This window comes from Myotis davidii, unplaced genomic scaffold (assembly GCF_000327345.1).
Source record: "Myotis davidii unplaced genomic scaffold, ASM32734v1 scaffold803, whole genome shotgun sequence".
Classification (NCBI taxonomy): Eukaryota; Metazoa; Chordata; class Mammalia; order Chiroptera; family Vespertilionidae; genus Myotis; species Myotis davidii.
Genome location: NW_006295567.1, coordinates 3,207,058 through 3,228,363, shown reverse-complemented (window position 1 = coordinate 3,228,363; position 21,306 = coordinate 3,207,058). Strand labels below are relative to the sequence as shown.

General features: G+C 38.1%; 1 protein-coding gene across 1 annotated transcript in view; it reads left to right on the top strand.

Annotated features, from left to right (window-relative positions):
- Window positions 1-21,306, top strand: part of COL19A1 (collagen type XIX alpha 1) — a 300,284-nt gene that overhangs the window by 80,124 nt on the left and 198,854 nt on the right. The window contains exon 12 of the mRNA XM_006770338.2: window positions 1,320-1,364. Coding sequence (XP_006770401.1) covers window positions 1,320-1,364 — 45 coding nt within the window. The remainder of the gene's footprint in view (window positions 1-1,319; window positions 1,365-21,306) is intronic.

Sequence of the window (21,306 nt, the reverse complement as noted above, 5' to 3'; positions counted from 1 at the left end):
GTGGCTGGGCGGGGCAGCAGCAATCCGCCGGCCCACCCGGGCATCCCGTGTGTGACCTTGGGTAGGGCTCCAACCCCCAGATCCTCCCTGCCCTGTGCACGACTGGGGGCGGCGCCCCAACCCCTTGATCAGCCCTGCCCTGTGCGCGACTCAGGGAGTCAAGGCAGGCACCTAGGGATCAGGCCTTCTATCTGCCACCCGAGGAGCGGGCCTAAGCCAGCAGGTGGTTATCTCCCGAGGGCTCCTAGACTGTGAGAGGGCATAAGTGGGGCTGAGGGACACCCCCCCCCACCTCCACCCCCGCCAGTGTACAAATTTTTGTGCACCGGGCCTCTAGTGTGTGTGTGTGTGTGTGTGTGTGTGTGTGTATTTAAAAGCTGGCATTCCTTTTTAAACATTAATTTTAATTATATTAAGTATTACTCTATTGTAGCATTGCAGAAATAAACTGGAGCTAAGAATCCCTTCATCCCTTGCCTTGGTGCACTCAGAAAATGTTTGCTGAGTGCTTCTTTTGGCGAGATAGAAGCTGAAGAAAGCAATTAACCCAATATTCAAGCAATCTGATTTTTTTTTTTCATATGACTCTCTTGTTGGCTATGTTGTCATGCCTGTATGACATTTGTTTGGTGTTCAGTAAAACATTTGTTGAACGTATGAATGAAACATCAATAATGTAAATATCTGTGCAGAAATATGTGGGAAAATAAGTTTGTCAGGTCAAAGAGGGTCTATTTGAACAACAGGGGACTTATGCCTTTTAGAATAAATGTTGTGATTGAGAGCCAATCCCCCTTCTGTGATGGAGATGCAGGAGATCTGGGTGATGAAGAGCATGATGCTGGTATGAGAGATGGAGCCAGAACTCTGGGGTTCAAACGTGAACTTGATTATCATACAACTCTCACTGGAACAGCAATCATAGAAGTCAGCTTGAGAAGGTTGTTTCCATTAGATTTAGTGAAATAAATGGCGACAATAGTGACTAACTTAATCTGTGCAGGGCATATGTTGATGCATTCAATTTGCAAAACACCCATGAGAAAGGTACTATATATGAAGAAATTAAATTTTATGGAGATTAAATTTCATTGGAAATAGTGAAGCTGTAGCTTGTACCCTAGAAAATCATTCCTTCAGTAGTTAAGAATATTTAAATTGTATGTAACTTAGTGTTGGTTTAGAGCTTACATATTAGAAATAGTCTTTATAATTATTGTTTTTTTCAATGTTAGAAATGCTATAATAATTAGTATAATAATTATATCTGTCAAAACTAGTTTTCCTATTATTATACACATTGTATTTCTCTTCTACAGGGAGAACAAGGTGTTGAAGGCATCAAAGGAGAAATTGGTGAAAAGGTAAATATCTCCCTTGACATACACTTTTATAAAGATAAATTGTATACTTGAAAATACTTTCAAGTGGAATATCTAACATGTTTTGTGCTTTCATAAGCAATTCAATAATTTTATACAAATGATTTTAAATGCTTGATTCAAGTATGGTAGACTTTATATATTGATGTTTGTCAGAAATATTTCTAAACAAGTTTAGATGATCATTATATCTACACATTTTTAGTTGAATACATTCCATAAATATATAAATGATTCAGACCAGGGGTGGGCAAACTTTTTGACTCGAGGGCCACAATGGGTTCTTAAACTGGACCGGAGGGCCGGAACAAAAACATGGATGGAGTGTTTATGTGAACTAATATAAATTCAAAGTAAACATTATTACATAAAAGGGTACGGTCTTTTTTTTTTTTTTAGATTTATTCTGTTCAAACGGGCTGGATCTGGCCCACGGGCTGTAGTTTGCCCACGGCTGATTTAGACACTTATTAAGCACTAGAGACCCAGTGCATGAATTCATGCACAGATGGGGTCCCTTGGCCTGGCCGGCAATCAGGGCCAATAGGGGCCGGCTGGCCAGGGGGAGGGATCACAGGAGGTTGGCTGGCCATGGGAGGTTGGCTGTGGAAATGCACTGACCACCAGGGGGCAGATGCTCAACTGCCCCTGGTGGTCAGTGCGTACCATAGCAACCAGTCGTTCAGTCAATAGTTTGGAATGGTTGCTTATGCTTTTATATATATACTAGAGGCCCAGTGCACAAAAATTTGTGCACTCAGGGGGGTCCTTCAGCCCGGCCTATGCCCTCTTACAGTCTGGGACCCCTCGGAGGATGTCCACCTGCTGGATTAGGCCCACTTTCTGGGGGATCGGGCCCAAGCTGGCAGTCAGACATCCCTCTGGCAGCCCAGCAGCCCTCAGGGATGTTGAAGGCTGGTCACATCCCCTTCAGGGTGGGGGTCCCCACTAGGGTGCCTGGCCAGCCTGGGTGAGGGACTCATGGCTGTTTGCAGCTGGTCACATCCCTTCAGCGTGGGGGTCCCCACTGGGGTATCTGGCCAGCCTGGGTGAAGGGCTGATGGCTTTTTTCAGGCTGGCCCCACCCCCTTTAGGGGGGGGGGTCTCCACTGGGGTGTCTGGCCAGTCTGGGTGAGGGGATGAGGGCCATTTTCAGGCTGGCCAAGCCCCCCAGCAACGGAAGCTCCCAGCCTCTCCTTTTTTTCTTTTTTCTTTTATTCTGGGATTTATTTACCTTCTATAACTGAAACTTTGTAGCCTTGAGTGGAGCTTAGAGCCAGCCAGGGCAGAGGGGAAGCTTGGCTTCTTCCATCATCAGGGGCAACCCAAGCCTCCTGCTCACTCTAGCTCTGTGGCCATGGCCGGCTGATAGCAGGTATCTGGGGTTTATTTATCTTCTATAATTGAAACTTTGTTCCCTTGAGTGGAGCTCAGAGCCGGCCGCAGCAGGCAGGAAGCTTGGCTTCCTCTATCACTGGAGCAACCAAGCCTCCTGCTCGTTTCAGCTCCGTGACTGCCGGCTGCCATCTTGGTTGGTTAATTTGCATATAGTCGCTCTGATTGGTTGGTGGGCATGTCTTTAAGGCATAGCGAAGGTATGGTCAATTTGAATGCTTGTGTTTTATTACTGTAGATAGATTATATTTTTGTGTCATAACATCATTGATGCACTAAATTTTGAACTCTTTAAATAAGTGCTTTGTTTATTAGTGGAATTTTTCCTGAGGAAATAAATAAGAAGAACTAGCTGTAATATTTTCCTGCAGAAAAGAGATAGAGCATCCAAAATAGAATAGTTGAAAGAGTTTAATACAGGGATGGTTTAAATGGTATAGGGAAGGTGTAGAAAAAACACAAGGATTGTGCAATATCTTAGATCAATTTACAGTGGACTCCTTAACCTCCACATGGTTGCTAGTGACCAGACCCAGAGTTAAAGAAGACCATATGGAGATGGCCAGATAGGAGCTGAGGAAAGCAGTTAACCCAATATACAAGCAATCTTTTTTTTTTTTTCCAAATTTGCAGCTTTCTACTGAAAGTACAGAATTTAGGAAGTGCCTTAGTTGTATAAAATATCCCTTCAGACAAACACTTGAATCCTGCGTTTCATAAGTCTACTTTTATTTTTAAAAAGAACAAAAAGAGTACCATTGCATTGTTTCATAAAATGGCATCTAAATTGGACAGCCAGAAGGAGGGCTAGAAAGCTGAATAGTTAACCTCAAATTAGCATAATCTCAAATCTTAAATTGCCTTTATTTAGTCTTCTTGATGGTGATCAGTTATTTGCTTTTTCAATAAGTATTTATAGACAGAATGAACATCTGTTATAACTATAAGATAAATTGCATGTCGTAAGCTACTGGATAATTACTTTTCCTCATAGAACTGTGAGGGAGATAAGAGGATAGCCATATAAATCATATAACTGAGGATAATTAAGTGATGACTCTTTTTAAAAATGGATTTCTCTTCTAAAGAATTCCTTAAATATTTTTGCTTTAGGATGACAGTCATTGCAAGACCATGCCTTCAAATAAATGCTTTATTTGCACATATTCCTGTTTTATTTCATGGGATTTTACCTGTAAGAATAAGTGAGAATAGACAAGAAAAACAGCTATATTCTCTATAATTTAAAGTCATCATCTCACTAAAATCTTAGTTATTTTAATATTTTTATATATAGTTGGTGTTTCTCAGTAATAAATTGATTCTCATAGGCTCTGAGGTATAGAAAAACATTCAATACATTTGACTGCAAAGATTTCCTTTCTGATTTTTCATACCAATAAACTATTGCCTTTAAAGAGTTGGTTTCACCATAAGGTGAAAATATTTATGGAGAATAATTGAGATACCTGGAAGAAATAAAGCATCAAATAGAAAGGACAATACCTTGAATGAGAATTATAATTAAAACTAGAGGCCCAGTGCATGAAATTCATGCATGTGGGAGCGGGGTGTCCCTCAGCCCAGCCTGCACTCTCTCCAATCTGGGACCCCTCAGGGGATGTCCGACTGCCGGTTTAAGTGTTACAATAGAGTAACACTTAATATAATTAAAATTCATGTTTAAAGGGGAATGCCAGCTTTTTACTATATGCAGTGGGGCCTTGACTTATGAGTTTGATTCGTTCCGAGACCGAGCTCATGAAGGAGCTCATTAAGGAGCTCATTAACTCAAATTACTCTATCAACTCAATGTAAAAAATCGGCCGAGAGACAGCTGGTATCTCAAAAAACTCGTTAGTCGGGACACTCGTAAGTCAAGCCCCCACTGTATATAGATTCTCTTTGTGTAAAATGTATATCTATATATATAACCCTATATAATAAAGAGCTAATATGCCAGTTAGACCAGACGGCAGAACAACCTTCTGGAATGACCTTCTGGAACAACCAGTGGGCAGGGCCGCAGAGCTGCAGGGCCATGAGGCAGACAGGGCTGTTGACATTGTATTAGTTGCATGAGTATAATTATTATAAACTAGAGGCCAGGTGCACAAAAATTGTGCACAGAGGGGATGGTTTCCTCAGCCCAACCTGCAACCTCTCCAATCTGGGACCACTCGGTGGATGTCCAATTGCCAGTTTAGGCCCGATACCCAGGATCTGGCCTAAACCAGCAATCAGACATCCCTCTCACAATCTGGGACCACTGGCTCCTAATTGCTTGCCTGCCTGCCTGCCTGATTGCCCCTAACCACTTCTGCCTGCCAGCCTGATCACCCCCTAACCACTCCCCTGCCAGACTGATGTGTAACTGCTCCCCTGCTGGCCTGATTGCCCCCAACGGCCCTCCCCTGCCTGCCTGATCACCCACAACTGCCCTCCCCTGCCATCCTGATTGCCTCCAACTGCCCTCCCCTGCCACAACCCGCCTCCTCTGCCAGGCCCCACCTCCACTGTGCATGCAGCCATCTTGTGACAGCCATCTTGTGACGACATTAGGGTGTGATGCGTGAAGGCATGACAACTACCTAGGCTGCTATTAGTTTAGATGGTTTATAGTGAGATGTATGATTCACATAATAACCCTTATAAGTAAAAATATATGTTCTGCTTTATCATTTACTACATATCAAATATATGTATATGCATATACACACACACACACACATATACAGTGACATATATATATATATATTTTAGAGGCCCTGTGCACAAATTTTGTACATTCTGGGGCAAGGGGATGGCCCCTCAGCCTGGCCTGCACCGTCTTGCAGTCCGGGAGCCTTTGGGGGATATCCAACTGCCACAGAGGCTGGAGAGGCTCCCGCCACCACCACTGCATCTGCCAGCCATGAGCCCGGCTTCTGGCTGAGCAGCACTCCCCCTGTGGGAGTGCACTGACCACCAGGGGGCAGCTCCTGCATTGAGCGTCTGCCTCAGTGTGCGTCATAGTGACCAGTCTTTCTGCCATTTGGTCGATTTGCATATTAATGTAATCAGGGTTACACACTATGTATTCTGATTTTAACCATATGTATTTTTTATAAGATAAATAATTGAGGTTGTCTTTTTGTTTCTAGATTAGTTAAACAAAGAAAATAAGTAAAGCACTCACTTTTGTGTGACACCAGCATGAGATTCTCGGACTGCTTACAGCATAACTTGTTTTCTGAAAAAACTAATTTGAATTTCAATTTTTGGTAGAAAACTTGGTATATCATTAGTATAAGACCTACCTTTCTTCTTTAATTACCTTGTTGTGGCCTTTACTGTGCTTAAAATTTGACTGCTTTGCAGATTCATAGATACAGAGATCAGACTGATGGTTGCCAGAAGGAAGGGGCACTGGGGGCTAGGTGAAAAAGATGAAGGGATTAAGAAGTACAAATTGGTAATCACAAAATAGTCATGAGGCTGTGAATATAGTAAATAATACTTTAATAACTATGTATGGTGCCAGGTGGGCACTTGAAATAGCAGGGGGACCACTCTGTAAAGTATATGATTGTCTAACCACTATTCTGTATACCTGAAACTAATACAAAATAATAATGAATGTAAACTTTAATTGGAAAAGAAAGAGGGATTATTTTGAATGACAACATTCACTAGTTACAAAATAAAATAATTCAGATGGCTGCTGATCCAAAAAGAATTATATTAACTGTCAAAGATAAAATACTATGTGATGCTTTTCAGGCGTTCTTTCTATAATCCATTATAACCAAGTTGAGAAATCTGCAGCTTTTCGTTATGGTTCAAAAACTAGGCCTCAGGGCAGTTTAACTCTTATGTCAGAGTAAGTGGCTCCTCTGTGTGTTGAGCATGCTGCCCTTAGTCCATGGAACTGGAACAAGGATAGAGGACTTCACTTGAAAGCATATTCCTCAGTCGATAGCAACATATAACAGAACAGAAGCTCATATAGTACCTGAGCAAACACACCCAGCCAAGTCAGTTCTCAAGTAAAAATTACTTGAAGGGGTGGTTCATTCTCTCAAAATTTAGTTACTTATGCTGACAGGAATCTCCTAGAACACAGCTATTTTCAGGTTTATCATGGTCTGGTTTATCATTCAGGTGTATAGGAATGATCCCATTCCACCGCCCCATACCTGGCTCGCTAAGTCAGGTGATCATTGCTCATTCATCCTTCTACTCTAACAGCATCGTTCACATGACAGGAGGAATGGGGTCTATATCCTGGCCGAGGGACAGTCCCACCGCTGAGGTCTAGATTCTGACTTCTCTGCTTCCATAGGAATTATCTTAAACACCCCTGCATGTTGAGGGGGGTGGGGAGCAGGGGAGGTTTCCTTAGGTCACGTCAGTATTTTTGTAGGTATTGTGTGGGCAACTGCTACTAGTGAACTAAATGGGGTCTATTCTTGGGTAGCAGTTATCTCCTGATGACAGCCTTCCTGGCAGTGATGTAGTCAAACTCTTGTTATATGACCAAATGTAAATGCATGAACTAAGCTCTGAACATCACATTAGAAAAGGGCCATTTAGCAGGGGTCATGGAAATGATCATCATTTCTAAACCCTGAGACCAAGTTTTTTACTTTAGGTCTTTATGAAACTAGGAATATTACTTAGTTACATTTATGAGAAAAAGAAGAAAATAAAAAGCAGATGTAAACCTACTTTATTACAACAGTCAAAATTTTTAAGTAATTGATTTAAATCATATGATTTTGTTTGCTTTTAAAATAGTCATTTTTCTGTTGTCATTCAAAGCCCTGGCAAACTTCAAGTTTAAAAACTAATTTCTTCAGTGTTAAGTGGGATTCCATTAAACTTTATTGTTAAATATCATTAGATCATGAGAAAGAAACAAGTGGTAACTGTTACTTATGCCACACTTTTCCTGAAATTTTCACTACATTTTCTAGCTAAACTGTTGTTGATTTTAGTTCATTCAGTAGTGATATCTAAGTGTACATAGGCACATGTAGTAGCAAATTCTCACAGCAAAATAGCAGGAAAAGGATTCAGTGCTGCTGCTCTACAATAATCACTTGACTAGAAACCAAAATTAATGATAAAGCCATAAAATAGATACGTAAGGACATTTTCTAGTAAGCATTTTCCATTCCTCCTATCCCGTCTTCAAAAGCAACCATCAAAGGCAGAAAGCTACACAACATACATAAAATCAAGACTAAGTTGCTTTTTGTTTTAAATATTAAAAATGTATCTGCACCAATGTTAGAAATTGAGACTGTTTTTATACTAGTCCCACAAATACATGATTTTGCCTGCCAGTAAATCACTAAATATTGCCCATTAGCATTAAATTAGATTATAGTCCATCAGACAATTAATAGTAATCATTTGCTACTAGAAACAGCAGTTATGCTTCAAATAAATCAAGTGCTTTTACACTGGAATATATTTTTACTTATTTATATGTTCATTTTTCATTCAGGTGTTGTTATATCAATTGCACATAGAACTTGACTTGAGAATTTGAAAAGATCACTGTGACATTTTGGCCATTTAAAATTTGTTAGAGAAGGAGAAAAAGCCCAAGTGAGTAAATATATGCATAAATTAATCTTCAGATCATTCTGGGGACAGGATCTAAGTCATTCTGCAGGGAACACACATGTCTGGTTTCTAAAATACAACTCCAAAAAGAGCCTGGACTTGAGAGTTTGGTTGTAGATTGATTCTTATGGAATACATGGATTTATATAGTCCTGTATTCCATTCTCATCTATCTCTGTCATGATAGTTGTGTGAATCTGGACGTTTTCTGTGCTTTCTTTACCTTAGTCTCCTTTTATATAAAATAAAAATAACTCCTACCTCACAGGATTGTTGTAAGAGTTAAATATTGGTTTGGGTTGATTTCTGGGTTCTCTATTCTATTCCATTGATCTATATGTCTGTTCTTGTGCCAGTACCAGGCAGTTTTGAGAATAGTGGCTTTGTAATACAGCTTATATCTGGTATTGAGATCCCACCTACTTTGTTCTTCTTTCTCAGGATTGCTGCAGCTATTCAGGGTCTTTTTTTATTAGAATTTTTGGTTTGGAGAATTCATTCTAGATCTGTGAAGTATGCTGTTAGTATTTTAATGGGAAGTGCGTTGAATTTATAGATTGCTTTGGGTAGTATGGATATTTTAATGATGTTGATTCTACCTATCCATGAACGCTGAATATTCTTCCATTTGTTTATGTCTTCCTCTATCTCTTTTTTTTTAGCATCCTGTAGTTTTCTGAATACAGGTCCTTTACCTCCTTGGTTAAGTTTATTGCTTGGTACCATAATTTTTATGTTGCAATGGTAGATGGGATTATTTTTTTAGTTTTCTTTCCGGTGAGGTAGGGACGGCCGCAGTGAGGTTGGGATGGCTCCAGTGAGGTTGGGACAGATAATGGGGACCAGTATAGACTGATGAACAAAAATAGATACAGAGGCAGAGCAGCATTGAACAGACTGTCAAACTACAGTGGGAAGGCCGAGGAGGGTTGAGGGGTGGGAGTAAGCGATCAACCAAAGGACTTGTGTGCATGCATATGAGCATAACCAATGGACACAAGACACTGGGAGGTAGGGGAGGCTGGGGAAAGGTCAAGGGGAGAAAAAAAAGGAGATGTATGTAATACTCTTTGTAATATTTTAAGCAATACAAAAGAGTTAAATAATATCTATAAAATAAAAGTGTTTATAAATGTTAATATCCCCAACAGCCAAAATATGAAAAATGTAAATATTGATATCATGAGAAAAATAGATCTTATATAGTTATGTCTAATTTTTTATTTGCAAATATTACTTCCTAATTTTCTTTCTAAATAAGTTAAACAAGAGACAAGAGAATGTATTAGTTAGCTACTGGTTTGTAACAAATCACCCCAAAATACAGTGGCTAAAAACAATATTCATTTACCTAGCTGATGATTCTGTAGGTTAGCAATTTAGACTGGCCTTAATTCAGTGATTCTTGGGTCTCAGCCAATCTTATTCAGTTTGCTTATATATCTCTTCTCAGCTGGCAGGTTGGCTGAGAGTGCCTGGTCTAGATTGGCTTCTGATAGATAACGTGTCTCCTCATCCTCCTACAGTATCTGGTTCTTGAGCTCAAGATAAAGGCAAGCAGAAACATATAAGACAAGCAGAAGCATATAAGGCCTCTAGAGGACCCCAGCTCAGAACTAGCATCCCATTACCTCTGCCACATCTAGTTGGCTAGAACAAATCCCAAATCCAGCCCAGATCTAAGGAGTAGGAAAATAGATGCCACCTCTTGATGATATGTACAGCAAGATTGCAAGGATACATGAAGGGGTGAAAAATGAAACTACTTTTGTAATAAATTGAACACAAATGAGATAAATTTTTTTATTTTAGTATAACCAACACCAGAGTGAAAAGGTTGAATAGATTTAGCTATTAGAATATTTATTCTTATTCTTCTCCCATGACTTGCAGTATAATTCTTAAAATTATGTTTACATAGTGGGACTTGGAGACTGTGTCAAAGGTACTTTTCTCTTTAAAATGGTAGAGATGCTTTGTATGTAATAGGAAAATATTATAGAAAAATGAAATTGTTAATTGGAATGGGAGTAGGGAAATATATCAAATAATTAAACCAATAAATGATTTAGTACTTTTACATAGTCTCCTGAGTTTATTGAATTTAGCTAATGTAAAACAGAGAGTACAACTGGAAAAAGCAGGTGGTCAGAGTTGAGATGTATTTTTAGGATTTCACTATTAAAATTTTCTTGGCAATTATGACTCATATTCGAAACTGATGCAAAAATGTTAACTACTGTTATAAATATAGCACTTTCCCATCATCACTGTCGACACATCACATTATTTCCTATGAATTCTCTCTTGGTTCACCTTGTAGAATTCTACTGAACAAAAGCATGTTATGCAATTGTTTCATTTACCCTAGTAATAAATAAAATTTCTACGACTTTTAGGAAGGGCTTGCTTGTTTAATTTGACAGCTGACTTGAAAACTGAAGAGAACAGATGGAGTGGAATAATAACTATGATTTAAAAAATCACAGAAATTTATCTGTGACCAATGCCAATTGGTATGGGAGTAACCATGCCAACTTTTAATTAGCCATGGTGGCAGGAAATTGGGAAGTATAATGGTGATCCCGTAGCCAAACAAGAGGCTTAATGTTAGTCATTACTGATTGTGTGCCTTTAAAAAAAAATTCTTTATAGGGCTACTGAATAACTGTAGATGATGTAAAATAGGCTTTTACTGTATCTTTAATAGTGGTTATAGAAAAAATGAAGTGTTAAAAAAAGAGATATAAAACAAAGGAGAATAATCATCAAGGGCTCTAATATTTCATAAATGTTAACTTTTCTTTTCAAGTATTATTTTTAGTAAATACATAATATTTCTCTATATGGGTATGTTATATTTTATTTAACCATTCCATTGTTGGAAATTTAAGTCTTTCCTAGTTGTTGTATTTTCAATTTTTTTTTGTTTTAGCTAATACATATAATGCAGAATTGGCATACTTTGGCAAACATCTTTGAACACATCTCTTGGTATTCCTTTAAATTAGATTTCAGGAAATAGAATCATTGGGTTGATAATTATGAAATTTTTTTTAAGATACTTGATACATATATTCAAATTAACTTTCCTGAAAGGTTTTGTGTGTGTGTGTTTTGTAAATCAGTTTACACTTTTATGAGTGGTTGCATCTTTATTCTACCCTAACATATATAAGTATTGCATTTTTAAATGTTTACCAATTTTTTAATCAATAAATATTATTCTATTTAACTTTTTATTTCTTTATATCTTTCATTTCCTTAACTATATAACAGTAAACATTTACACACATGCACAACTCAGATAATAATTCTATATCATTTGAATTATAAATATTATTCCCATCTTAAGGTTTGCTTTTATTACTTAATGTATATTAATATATAGGAATTCTAAATTTCTTATTTCACTTGGGTCTTTTAAAAAAATCTCCTTAACTACCTCTAGGTTTTCAATTTCTATGCTTTAAGAAATCAATCAGTTTAATATTCGCTCTCATTTTCTCCTAGTTTTATTTTTATATATTTTAACCCTTGCTTCAATCTAAAACTTATTTTGGTGACTAATTTAAGATGAAAATGAAAATCAACGTTTCCCTCAGTTCTGTGTCTTATAATAATTTCCTTAAACATTTGTTCATGATGCTTTCTTTATTACATGCTAATTCTTAAGTACTAAGATTATTTGGGGGGATATGTATTCTCTCTGTTGGTTACTATATTGACACACATTATTTTACTTTAGCCTTTAAAACATGTTTTAATATCTAGCACTGGAACTTTTCTTCTTTTCAAATGTTTCCTTGCATGTTTTTACTCATTTATAGTACAACTTGCTAGACATTTACTAGTATACTATATTTGGATACTTACCCACTTTAACTTCCAACTGGGAATAATATGATACCTATTGGCTTTGTGTAAAACACATCACACAAAGGATTCTAATCAGTGCCTGGCACATAGTAATATGCTAAGTTCTTGCTCTTATTTTTGTCTTTCTTATGAATTTAGTATCAGTTCACCTAGTTCCAAAATATAAATAGCATTGGTACTTTGGTTTATGTTAAATATACATATTGATTCAGGTTGTAGCAGAGTGTGCTTGAGCCTCAGAGGGGTTGGAATCAGGAATTAAAAAAGCTCTTAAGAACCTAAATCAAACATGTCAAACTCAAAGGCTAACATGGGCCAGATAAACAAGGTTTAAGTTTATGTGAGCCGCAAAAAAACAAAAGCTTCAAATTTCATAGAAACATTGGTTTATTTTGATAGAGACATGCTGAATACAAAGGGCTGAAATAGATGAGTAACCATTAACATAAAATAATAGAACATTTTCGGAAAAAATAATATTTTTTCTTGAACATTAACTTACCAGACACTGAATAACTGCACAAATTAATAAATGTAAAGCAAATAAACCTATTTTTCTTGATCTCTGAAAGCGAAATATTTCCTGTTGTGCACATCAAACAAGTCAGTCCAAGACTAATGATGTGGCAATCGGCTGCTAGAATATTCGCTGCTAGTATTAGTGGAGATAAATGATGCGCCTCCTCGTAAGGGAAATGAATGCGACATGATTATAGTAATCAGTCATTAGCAAACATTATAGTTCGTTATTAATTATGTATAACAGGATATTGTAAAAATTAAGTTATAAAATTTTTATTAAAATGTTTCTTACATACCATTATATTGGCTGGGCCACAAAAATATTCATTGTAGGCAGCATGCAGCCTGCGGGCCGCGAGTTTGACATGCTTGCCCTAGATCAGTGATGGCAAACCTATGAACCTAAATCATTTTTTTGGTTGATTTTTCTTTGTTAAATGGCATTTAAATATATAAAATAAATATCAAAAATATAAGTCTTTGTTTTACTATGGTTGCAAATATAAAAAAATCTCTATATGTGACACGGCACCAGAGTTAAGTTAGGGTTTTTCAAAATGCTGACACGCCAAGCTCAAAAGGTTCGCCATCACTGACCTAGACAGTTCTGCATTCTCTTTTCTTTGTCTGAATGATTCCTCTTCTCTGGGAAACTGCTCTCTTCTTTTGTTTGTCTTACAATCTGACTTATTTGCTGATATGTAAGCTTAGTATTAAATGACCACTCCAAAATGGCAGCCTTGTCCCTCAGTTTACATAACTTTATTAAATCCAGGGCTAATAAAAACTGTGGTAACTGGGTCTCATGTTCCCATCATGAATATAGATAATCTAATTGACTCACCTCTAGTCTGATCACCTGTGTCTACAAACCCTTGCAGCCAACTCAGCTGAATTACAGGCAGTGTATGGGATTTTTAAGCTGGGACATGGGGTGAGAAGAAAATAATAGGCAGTCATAGGACTGTGAGTATTGCTTATATATGGAAAAGCTCTTGATTTTTGTTAAGTGCCTGGTGCATTTACTCAATTTCTTGTTGGCTCTATTTGTTAATTTTATTAATTCTATAAGTTTTTTTAGTTGAAAGCAATGGGATATATATGATAGTCTTATAGGAAATACACATATAGTAATTTTGGCTTCTTCATACCAATTATTTTAATTTTCTTCATGTTTTATGTCTTGCGGTGGATTGGTGGAAGATGCAGGATAGAAAGGGTCAATGTAGGGTGACTCTTTAGGAGACCTCTACAGTAGTCAAGCAAGAGATGATTGCAGTTTTGGTGGAGATGGAAAGAAGTACACAGATTTGAGATATAATTTGGAGATAGTATCAACTGAGTTTGGTGATTTGGGGATGAGAGGAAGTGGTGATAGGGATTATTGTCACATTTCTGGCCATCATGCTTCGGAGGAGGAACAAATTTGGATGGGGGTTTATACCATGAATTTGAGAGGCTTGTAATGTATCTCATTAGACCTAAGTTGGAGTTCAGAGAAAAGTCTGTACTGCAGTTACAAGTGGGGGTAGTCAGCATTAGCCATGGGAGTGGGTGAGATTGCATAAGGAGAGGTTGGAAGTAGAGTAGAGCCCATGACTGTGAATAGAGAAACTTACGTTCTGAAGTTGAGTAAAGGAGGGAGAACAGCATGGAAGAGAGGCATCTGGAGAAGCATAAGGAAAACAAATAGAAGGTGTTGCCAAGTAGAAGAAAATATTTCAGAAAGTGAGTGTTTAAATGTTCAAAACATTACATAAAAGTCAAATAAAGCAATAATATCAATTGTCACTATAGGTCATTGATGACTTTGGCAAAGGTAATTTCAGTGGAATAATGAGGGTAAATGCCAATTTAGAATTTGTTGAAGAGTAAATTTCAAATGAGAGCATTCAGAACACTCTCTCAAAAGCTGGCTGTGGCCTTGGCTGGATAGCTCAGTTGGTTAGAGCATTGATCCCAATACACCAAGGTTGCAGGTTCAAGCTCCAGTAGGGCACATACAAGAATCAACCAATGAATGCATAAATAAGTGGAACAACAAATTGATGTTTTTTTCAAATCTCTTTATCTATATATAAATCTGGCTGTGAAGAGGGCAAAAGCAATAGGACAGAAGTTGGTAGGGATATGGATTATTGAAGAAAACTTTAATACACCACTATCCAAAGCAGTCATGAGGCACTTGATAGGGAAATATTCTTGATCAAGAAAAAGAAAAGTACAGACCAAGCTGACTTAGAGAGTCACAAATGTCTTATACTTCCTAAGGAATGTCATACTAATGTCAATAATAACAATATATTAAGTTATTCCAATTAAAATCAACAATATGACAAAGGTGTCACCATTAATATTATTGAACAATATTCTGTCCATTAGTTTTATGTCCAAATTATAGTTTAAATCTACCCATTTCTCTCCATCTCCCCCATTAGGGTAGAAGCTTCATGAGACCAGCAACCATATGTGTCTGTTTATACCTTTTTCTCTAGCACCCAGCATAATGCATAGCACATAGAAAAATTCAATTAATTAATCCCATACTGGAGGAGAACAGTGTAGACAAGGTTAGGTAGTGTTTCTTTTCTGCCTCCTGAAATACTTGATAATTATTATTTTGATTCATTTGATTCAGTATCAACCCTACTTTTTCAGATTCCTGGTATTGAATTTATGAAGTAGAGTTAGATATCAAAATTAACTTTATAGCTATGGCCCTTGGAATTGTGTTTCAAAAATGACAATACATAAAACATTAATATACTTAGTAATATACTAAAACTAGGGGCCCAGTGCATGAATTCATGCACCTTAAAAGGAACTGTGGGCCGTGAGGCTGCGGTGGGCACAGGGGTGGGTCTCAGCCCATCCTCCGCACCCCCACCCAGCCCCTCCAGCTGCGGCCCCTGGTCCCCTGTCTGCCGGCAGCCCTGCTCCTGCTGCTTCTGCTCCCACACACTGATGGCGCTGGCCCACTTGCACCCGGGTGCGAGCAGCAGCTACTGCCCGAGCGCCCCTCAGGAGCAGCGGGAGGTGGAGAAGCCCTCAGGGGTGATTGGGGTGGCAGCTGCTGCTCACACCCACTGCTCACACCTGCTGATGGCACTGAGCAGTCAGGGCCGGTGCTAGGCACCAGTAGCAGGTGTGAGCGGCAGCTCCAGCGCCAGTAGCAGGTGCGAGAACCGGGCAGGACCGTGGCACATGGGAGCAAAGAATTTCCAGTAACCACCAGAGGCTTGCCGGATGACAGCGACCAGCACCCCGCTTTGGTCTGGCACCCCCGCTCACCTGCTCCACCAATCTGCCACAGACAATGCCCGCCATGTTCCGCGCACACCCCTTGGTGGTCAGCACACATCATAGCAAACAGTTGTTCAGTTGTTCTGCCTTTTGGTCTATTTGCATATTAGCCTTTTATTATATAGGATGTGAAGAGACTAGAACAGTTAGTATATTTTGATTTTTCATTATCTGTGAAACACAGTGCCAAACAGGTGCTATTTAGTTCCTGATTCAATAAAATAAAATAATGCAGTTCTCTTAATACCAGCTCTTATGGTATCTTTCTAAGTTAGCAGTAGGGTTAAAGGTTGCCTATTGATTGTGTCCTAATTTTTAATTGCACTTATAGTAGAATTTTGGAACCCCTGACCATAGTGACCTTAGGTTGGCTTTGTTAAGGAAATTTATTCAGTCACTATTTTATGTAATCTAGGGACAAAGAAATGGAAATTTGGGGGCACACAATGAGAGTTTAGCAGACAATCATTATATAATGATTAAGACTGCTTTTGATAGCTTCTCCTTAATTAGTGTTGAATATTCTAAAAGGATAGTTTATAATTTGCTTCTTTATTTTTTCAAATATTTCTTTCAGAGAGAAAAGGAGAGGGAGGGATAAAAACATCAATGGTGAGAGAGAATCATTGATTGGCTGCCTTCTGCATGCCCCCCATCAGGGACTAAGCCTTCAACCATGAGCATGTGCCCTGACCCTGCCCAGGAATCGAACGTTGACCTCCTGGTTCATAGGTCAAACACTGAGCTACAATGGCCTGCCTTGGTTTTATTTTGATCTTTATTCCAATTATCCTGTTTCTTCACTTCAGTCTCTAGCATTCTCTCCTATTTCTACTCCTATGTTGTAATCCGTCTTTCCCTCTTTTCCTGGGTCTATGTATGCCATAGACTCAACTTCCTCCACGCCCCCCCTGGCTCCGCTTTCCTCAGCTTCTCCTTCATCTTCCCACCCCCACAGTTTTCTTTTCCACTTGTCTTGCTTTCATCCTACCCTGCCTGATTCTCTTTTCAGGTTACTAGTACATTCTATTTTTATTTCAGGAAGCTCTGAGAAAGGAAGAGAAATTTTTTTTATATATTTTATTGATTTTTTTACAGAGTGGCAGAGAGAAGGATAGAGAGTTAGAAACATCGATGAAAGAGAAACATTGATCAGCTGCCTCTTGCACACCTCCTACTGGGGATGTGCCTGCAACCAAGGTACATGCACTTGGCCAGAATCAAACCTGGGACCTTTCAGTCCACAGGCTAACGCTCTATCCACTGAGCCAAACCTGTTAGGGCAGAAGAGAATTTTTCATATAAATAAATGAATTAATGAACAGCTGACTCGAGTGATTTTTGTAATCAATTAAGAGTAAGATAAAGGCAACTCTCCATTTGGTAGCAGATTTTAATGTATAAAATTGTTTTAAATTATTTTAATGAAATAGATTTTTAAATTAATCTAGCAACTGCTTGTGCTCAGCATACACATCAAATATTCATCATTGCCTGTTTTCACTAAATCTCAGTTAATATATTTGATTAACTAAAACTTTGTAGGAGCTGCATTCCAGATGGTAGGAAGATAATTAATTCAACATCACCGAATATTAGATGACAGGTGCATTTTTATTTAGAAGCCACTGGCATGTGGACTTCTTTCACATTCAATGTAAAAGCAATTCACTGTACAGTAATTGCTGAACACGTGTGTCCCACCAGACTTAAATAGCAGAATTCCGCTGCACAGAAAAACAGAGGTGTTGGTGCAGCTGCTGTTCTAAGTGGATGTTGTGCAATGACTGTGTGACAAGTTCTCATCTGGGCTTATGACCGTCTATTGCTTTGTAGTTTAATTTCTTACAGAAATTATTCTTGGTTCTTATTTTTCCTCGTTAATCTTCACAATCCCCTTTAAGCCATATAACTAATTCCCCCCTCAATGATCTGTTCTAATAGCAGTCAAGAATGAATGAGACAAGATACAGAAAGCCATTCACATTTGGTTTGTCTTTTCTACATTTCTCCTTGTTGTTCTTCATGTTCTGCCAATAATTATACCGTGAGATAAAAAATAAAGACAAAATGTTAAACATTAATGCTTTGGGCAAACATTTTGTGGAATGTTATTTTAAGTACCTGCACTTGTCCAGCCCCGGGAAGGAGTGTGGCAATGCAGACGGCTTCACCCACTGGCTGTGCTCCAGCGATTCTCTGATAGTGATCCTTCCTCCACTTAAGGTTTACATGTGTGTACAGATGATGCATGGAATTGGCGTCTTGGTAAAAATCAAAGGGCTGAGTCACACAGTAGCACCCAGTAGGCTCTGATCAAATCAAGGGTCCTTACTTAGGTAAGAGGGAACTTAGGAAGTAATCCACTCTGACTCTCTTGTTATTCATCTTTTGATAGGTGGTCATCTAGGTTCTGCTTATTAAAGCTAATAGCAACTATTCTAAGTTCTTTATTTTAAGCCAAAATCTATCCAAAGCCTGTTATTTTGCACAATTTATCTCAGTTATAACCCTTTAGAAGAATGCATTCTCAGATTATTCCTTTTTCCAAGTGACTGACAACCTTTTGGAGAGCTGGTGATAGCTAATGTGTTCTTCTAAACCATGTTAGAATTCCAGGTTTTTCCATTGTGCTCCTTGGATTCTGGTTTATAGATCCTTATATTCCTCACAGCCTTAATCTCATGATACTATAGCTCATCAGTGTCCTGTTACTGTGATGTTCATACGTATACAGAGTTCTTCTAGTGTGTTTTGAGCAGGGAATAAATGAGTGAAGGAACTGGGATTTAGTAGAGCTGAGTCCTAATCCTGGCTCCACCTCCAACTGATTGCAAGAATTCCCCTGAAAAAGGAGGCTATATTACCTCTAGAACAGGGGTGGGCAAACTTTTTGACTCGAGGGCCACAATGGGTTCTTAACTGGACCCGAGGGCCGGAACAAAAGCATGGATGGAGTGTTTGTGTGAACTAATATAAATTCAAAGTAAACATCATGACATAAAAGGGTACGGTCCTTTTTTTTTAGTTTTATTCATTTCAAATGGGCCGGATCTGGCCCACGGGTCGTAGTTTGCCCACGGCTGCTCTAGAATCATAAATGTTTAGAGCTAGAAAGAATCTCAGAATATAAAGGATCTATACTACTGTCAGGCATTTGTTTTCTTGAATTAAAATGTAAGCATTTATATGTGCCAACTTTTATTTTGGGGTTTTAGCCTCATGTTTCTACGTGTCAACTTTAACTCTTTATTCTGACATCTGTTGCAGTATTCACTTTTCTCAGCTTTGTTATAGCCATGAATTTTGTATAGATAAGTTCTGGGTCTTTGTGAACAACTGATATAAATATTGACTAAGACAAAGCTCGGTGACACACCACTGCACTCCTCTTTCTAGGTGACAACTAAACCTGAATGAAGTTAAAATAAATATTTTTATTTAACCATTTACTCACTTCACTGCAGCTTAACCCACATTTATCCAACACATCTTAAGAACTTTTATTAAATTTCTAACTGAAGTAAATAAACCAATCTCATAACATTTGCATAATTTTTGTTCTTTTAACGTGATATACCCTCTTCCTAATCATATTCTTTACTAATAGCTTAAGACCAATTTCTATAATAAGTAATTCTGCCAGGGATCAATATCCAACTTACTCATTACTCATGTATATTTTTTAATTGAGAAAATATGACTGGATTTTGGCTTTTCCTTCTCCAGAATCTCAGAAATTTATGTCAGTGACTAATTTCCATGAGCTCTTAGTATCTGTCCCTAATATGTCCTCTCCTCTCTTAATGTTTGTCTTTGTCTCAAGGGTGGTTATCTAGAATCAGTGAATTTTAAAAAGCCTTCACTTTATTTTCAAAGTAGTTTGATGCCAACCATAACCCAATGTGATATTGATATTTTTTTCCAACCTTATGCCAGGTTTTAGAACACAGTTGTTTGTTCAGTCATCCATTTATTTGATCACTTACTACCTACTGTATACTATGTTCAGCACAAGGTTAACAGAGATGAAAGGGACAGAATATTCTTCTGAAGAGCATGCATGAACTGTCCGATGGTTGATAAAGGATGCTGTGAGAAGAAAGAGGAGGGGGTGCTTAACTCTGCCTGGCAGAGGGAAGTGAATTCGGTAAGGATTCATTAGTGAATCTTGAAGGATAAGTAGTTCTCCAGTACAAGGAAGAAGCAAATAGAATAATTCATTCAAAGGCACAGAGAGGGACAAACTACAGGATGTATAGAGAACCAGAGGGGGTATGTTGTGAACCAAAATGAAAAGCAGTGACCACCAGAGGAACAAAGGAAAAGAACTTTTAAAAACCCGACTGAAGCACAGCTTCGGGTAGAGCGCTCAGCCAGAAGAATTGCCAGGAAATAACATCAAGAGGTTCCCTCTGAGAGTTCAGCTGATGGCATGTTTAGCTCACTCACCCCGAAGGGGCACCACCTGACCTCCAAGCAAGCAATCATTGTGGTAGGGAACTTTTATATTTCTGGAAGAATATTCCTGCTAGAAGATCCATGTGAAGTCTCCAGACAAAAGATTAGAGAGACTGATGTCCCTTTAAAAGACTCATGCTGGCTTAAAGAGACTTTAGGTAAGCTTTTTGCTTGGCATTTCCCAGGAATTTCTGAAGCTCTCTATTTTCTTTATTCTTGCCATTTATAAAACTGAAAGTTTTAGTGTAAGAGGGTAAATGGATTTGACTTCTATTCTGCTAGTTAAGATCCTAAGGCAACTTAATCTAAAGTATTTTATCCCTTGTTTGATTGAAGAAAGAAAAGAAAAAGCATGAAATATCGCCAAAGTTTTAGCATTTGATTATAAAGTATAAGTTGTGAATTCCTGGCTTTACCTGCTAATAAATAGTCATATTTACCAAAGAACCCCACATTTTACTGATGTTAAATTCCAATAATTGACTAGCCAGGTGTCAATTATTAGAATTTCTTATGATCCCCCCCTCCTCAAATTGTCACAAGAATTCTCCGGGATTCTATATGTATTACCTCTGATCAGTGTGTGAGTTAACATAAAGTCTTGCCGCTGTCATTTCCTTTTTTGGTTCTTGAGAAGCAGAATAGAAATTTCATGTATAATTTGAGTTGGCATCTATAGCTTTGCTATATCTTCATTCCTTTAGGTTGATGGCTTCTCATATCTGTATCTATATATATATATATATAT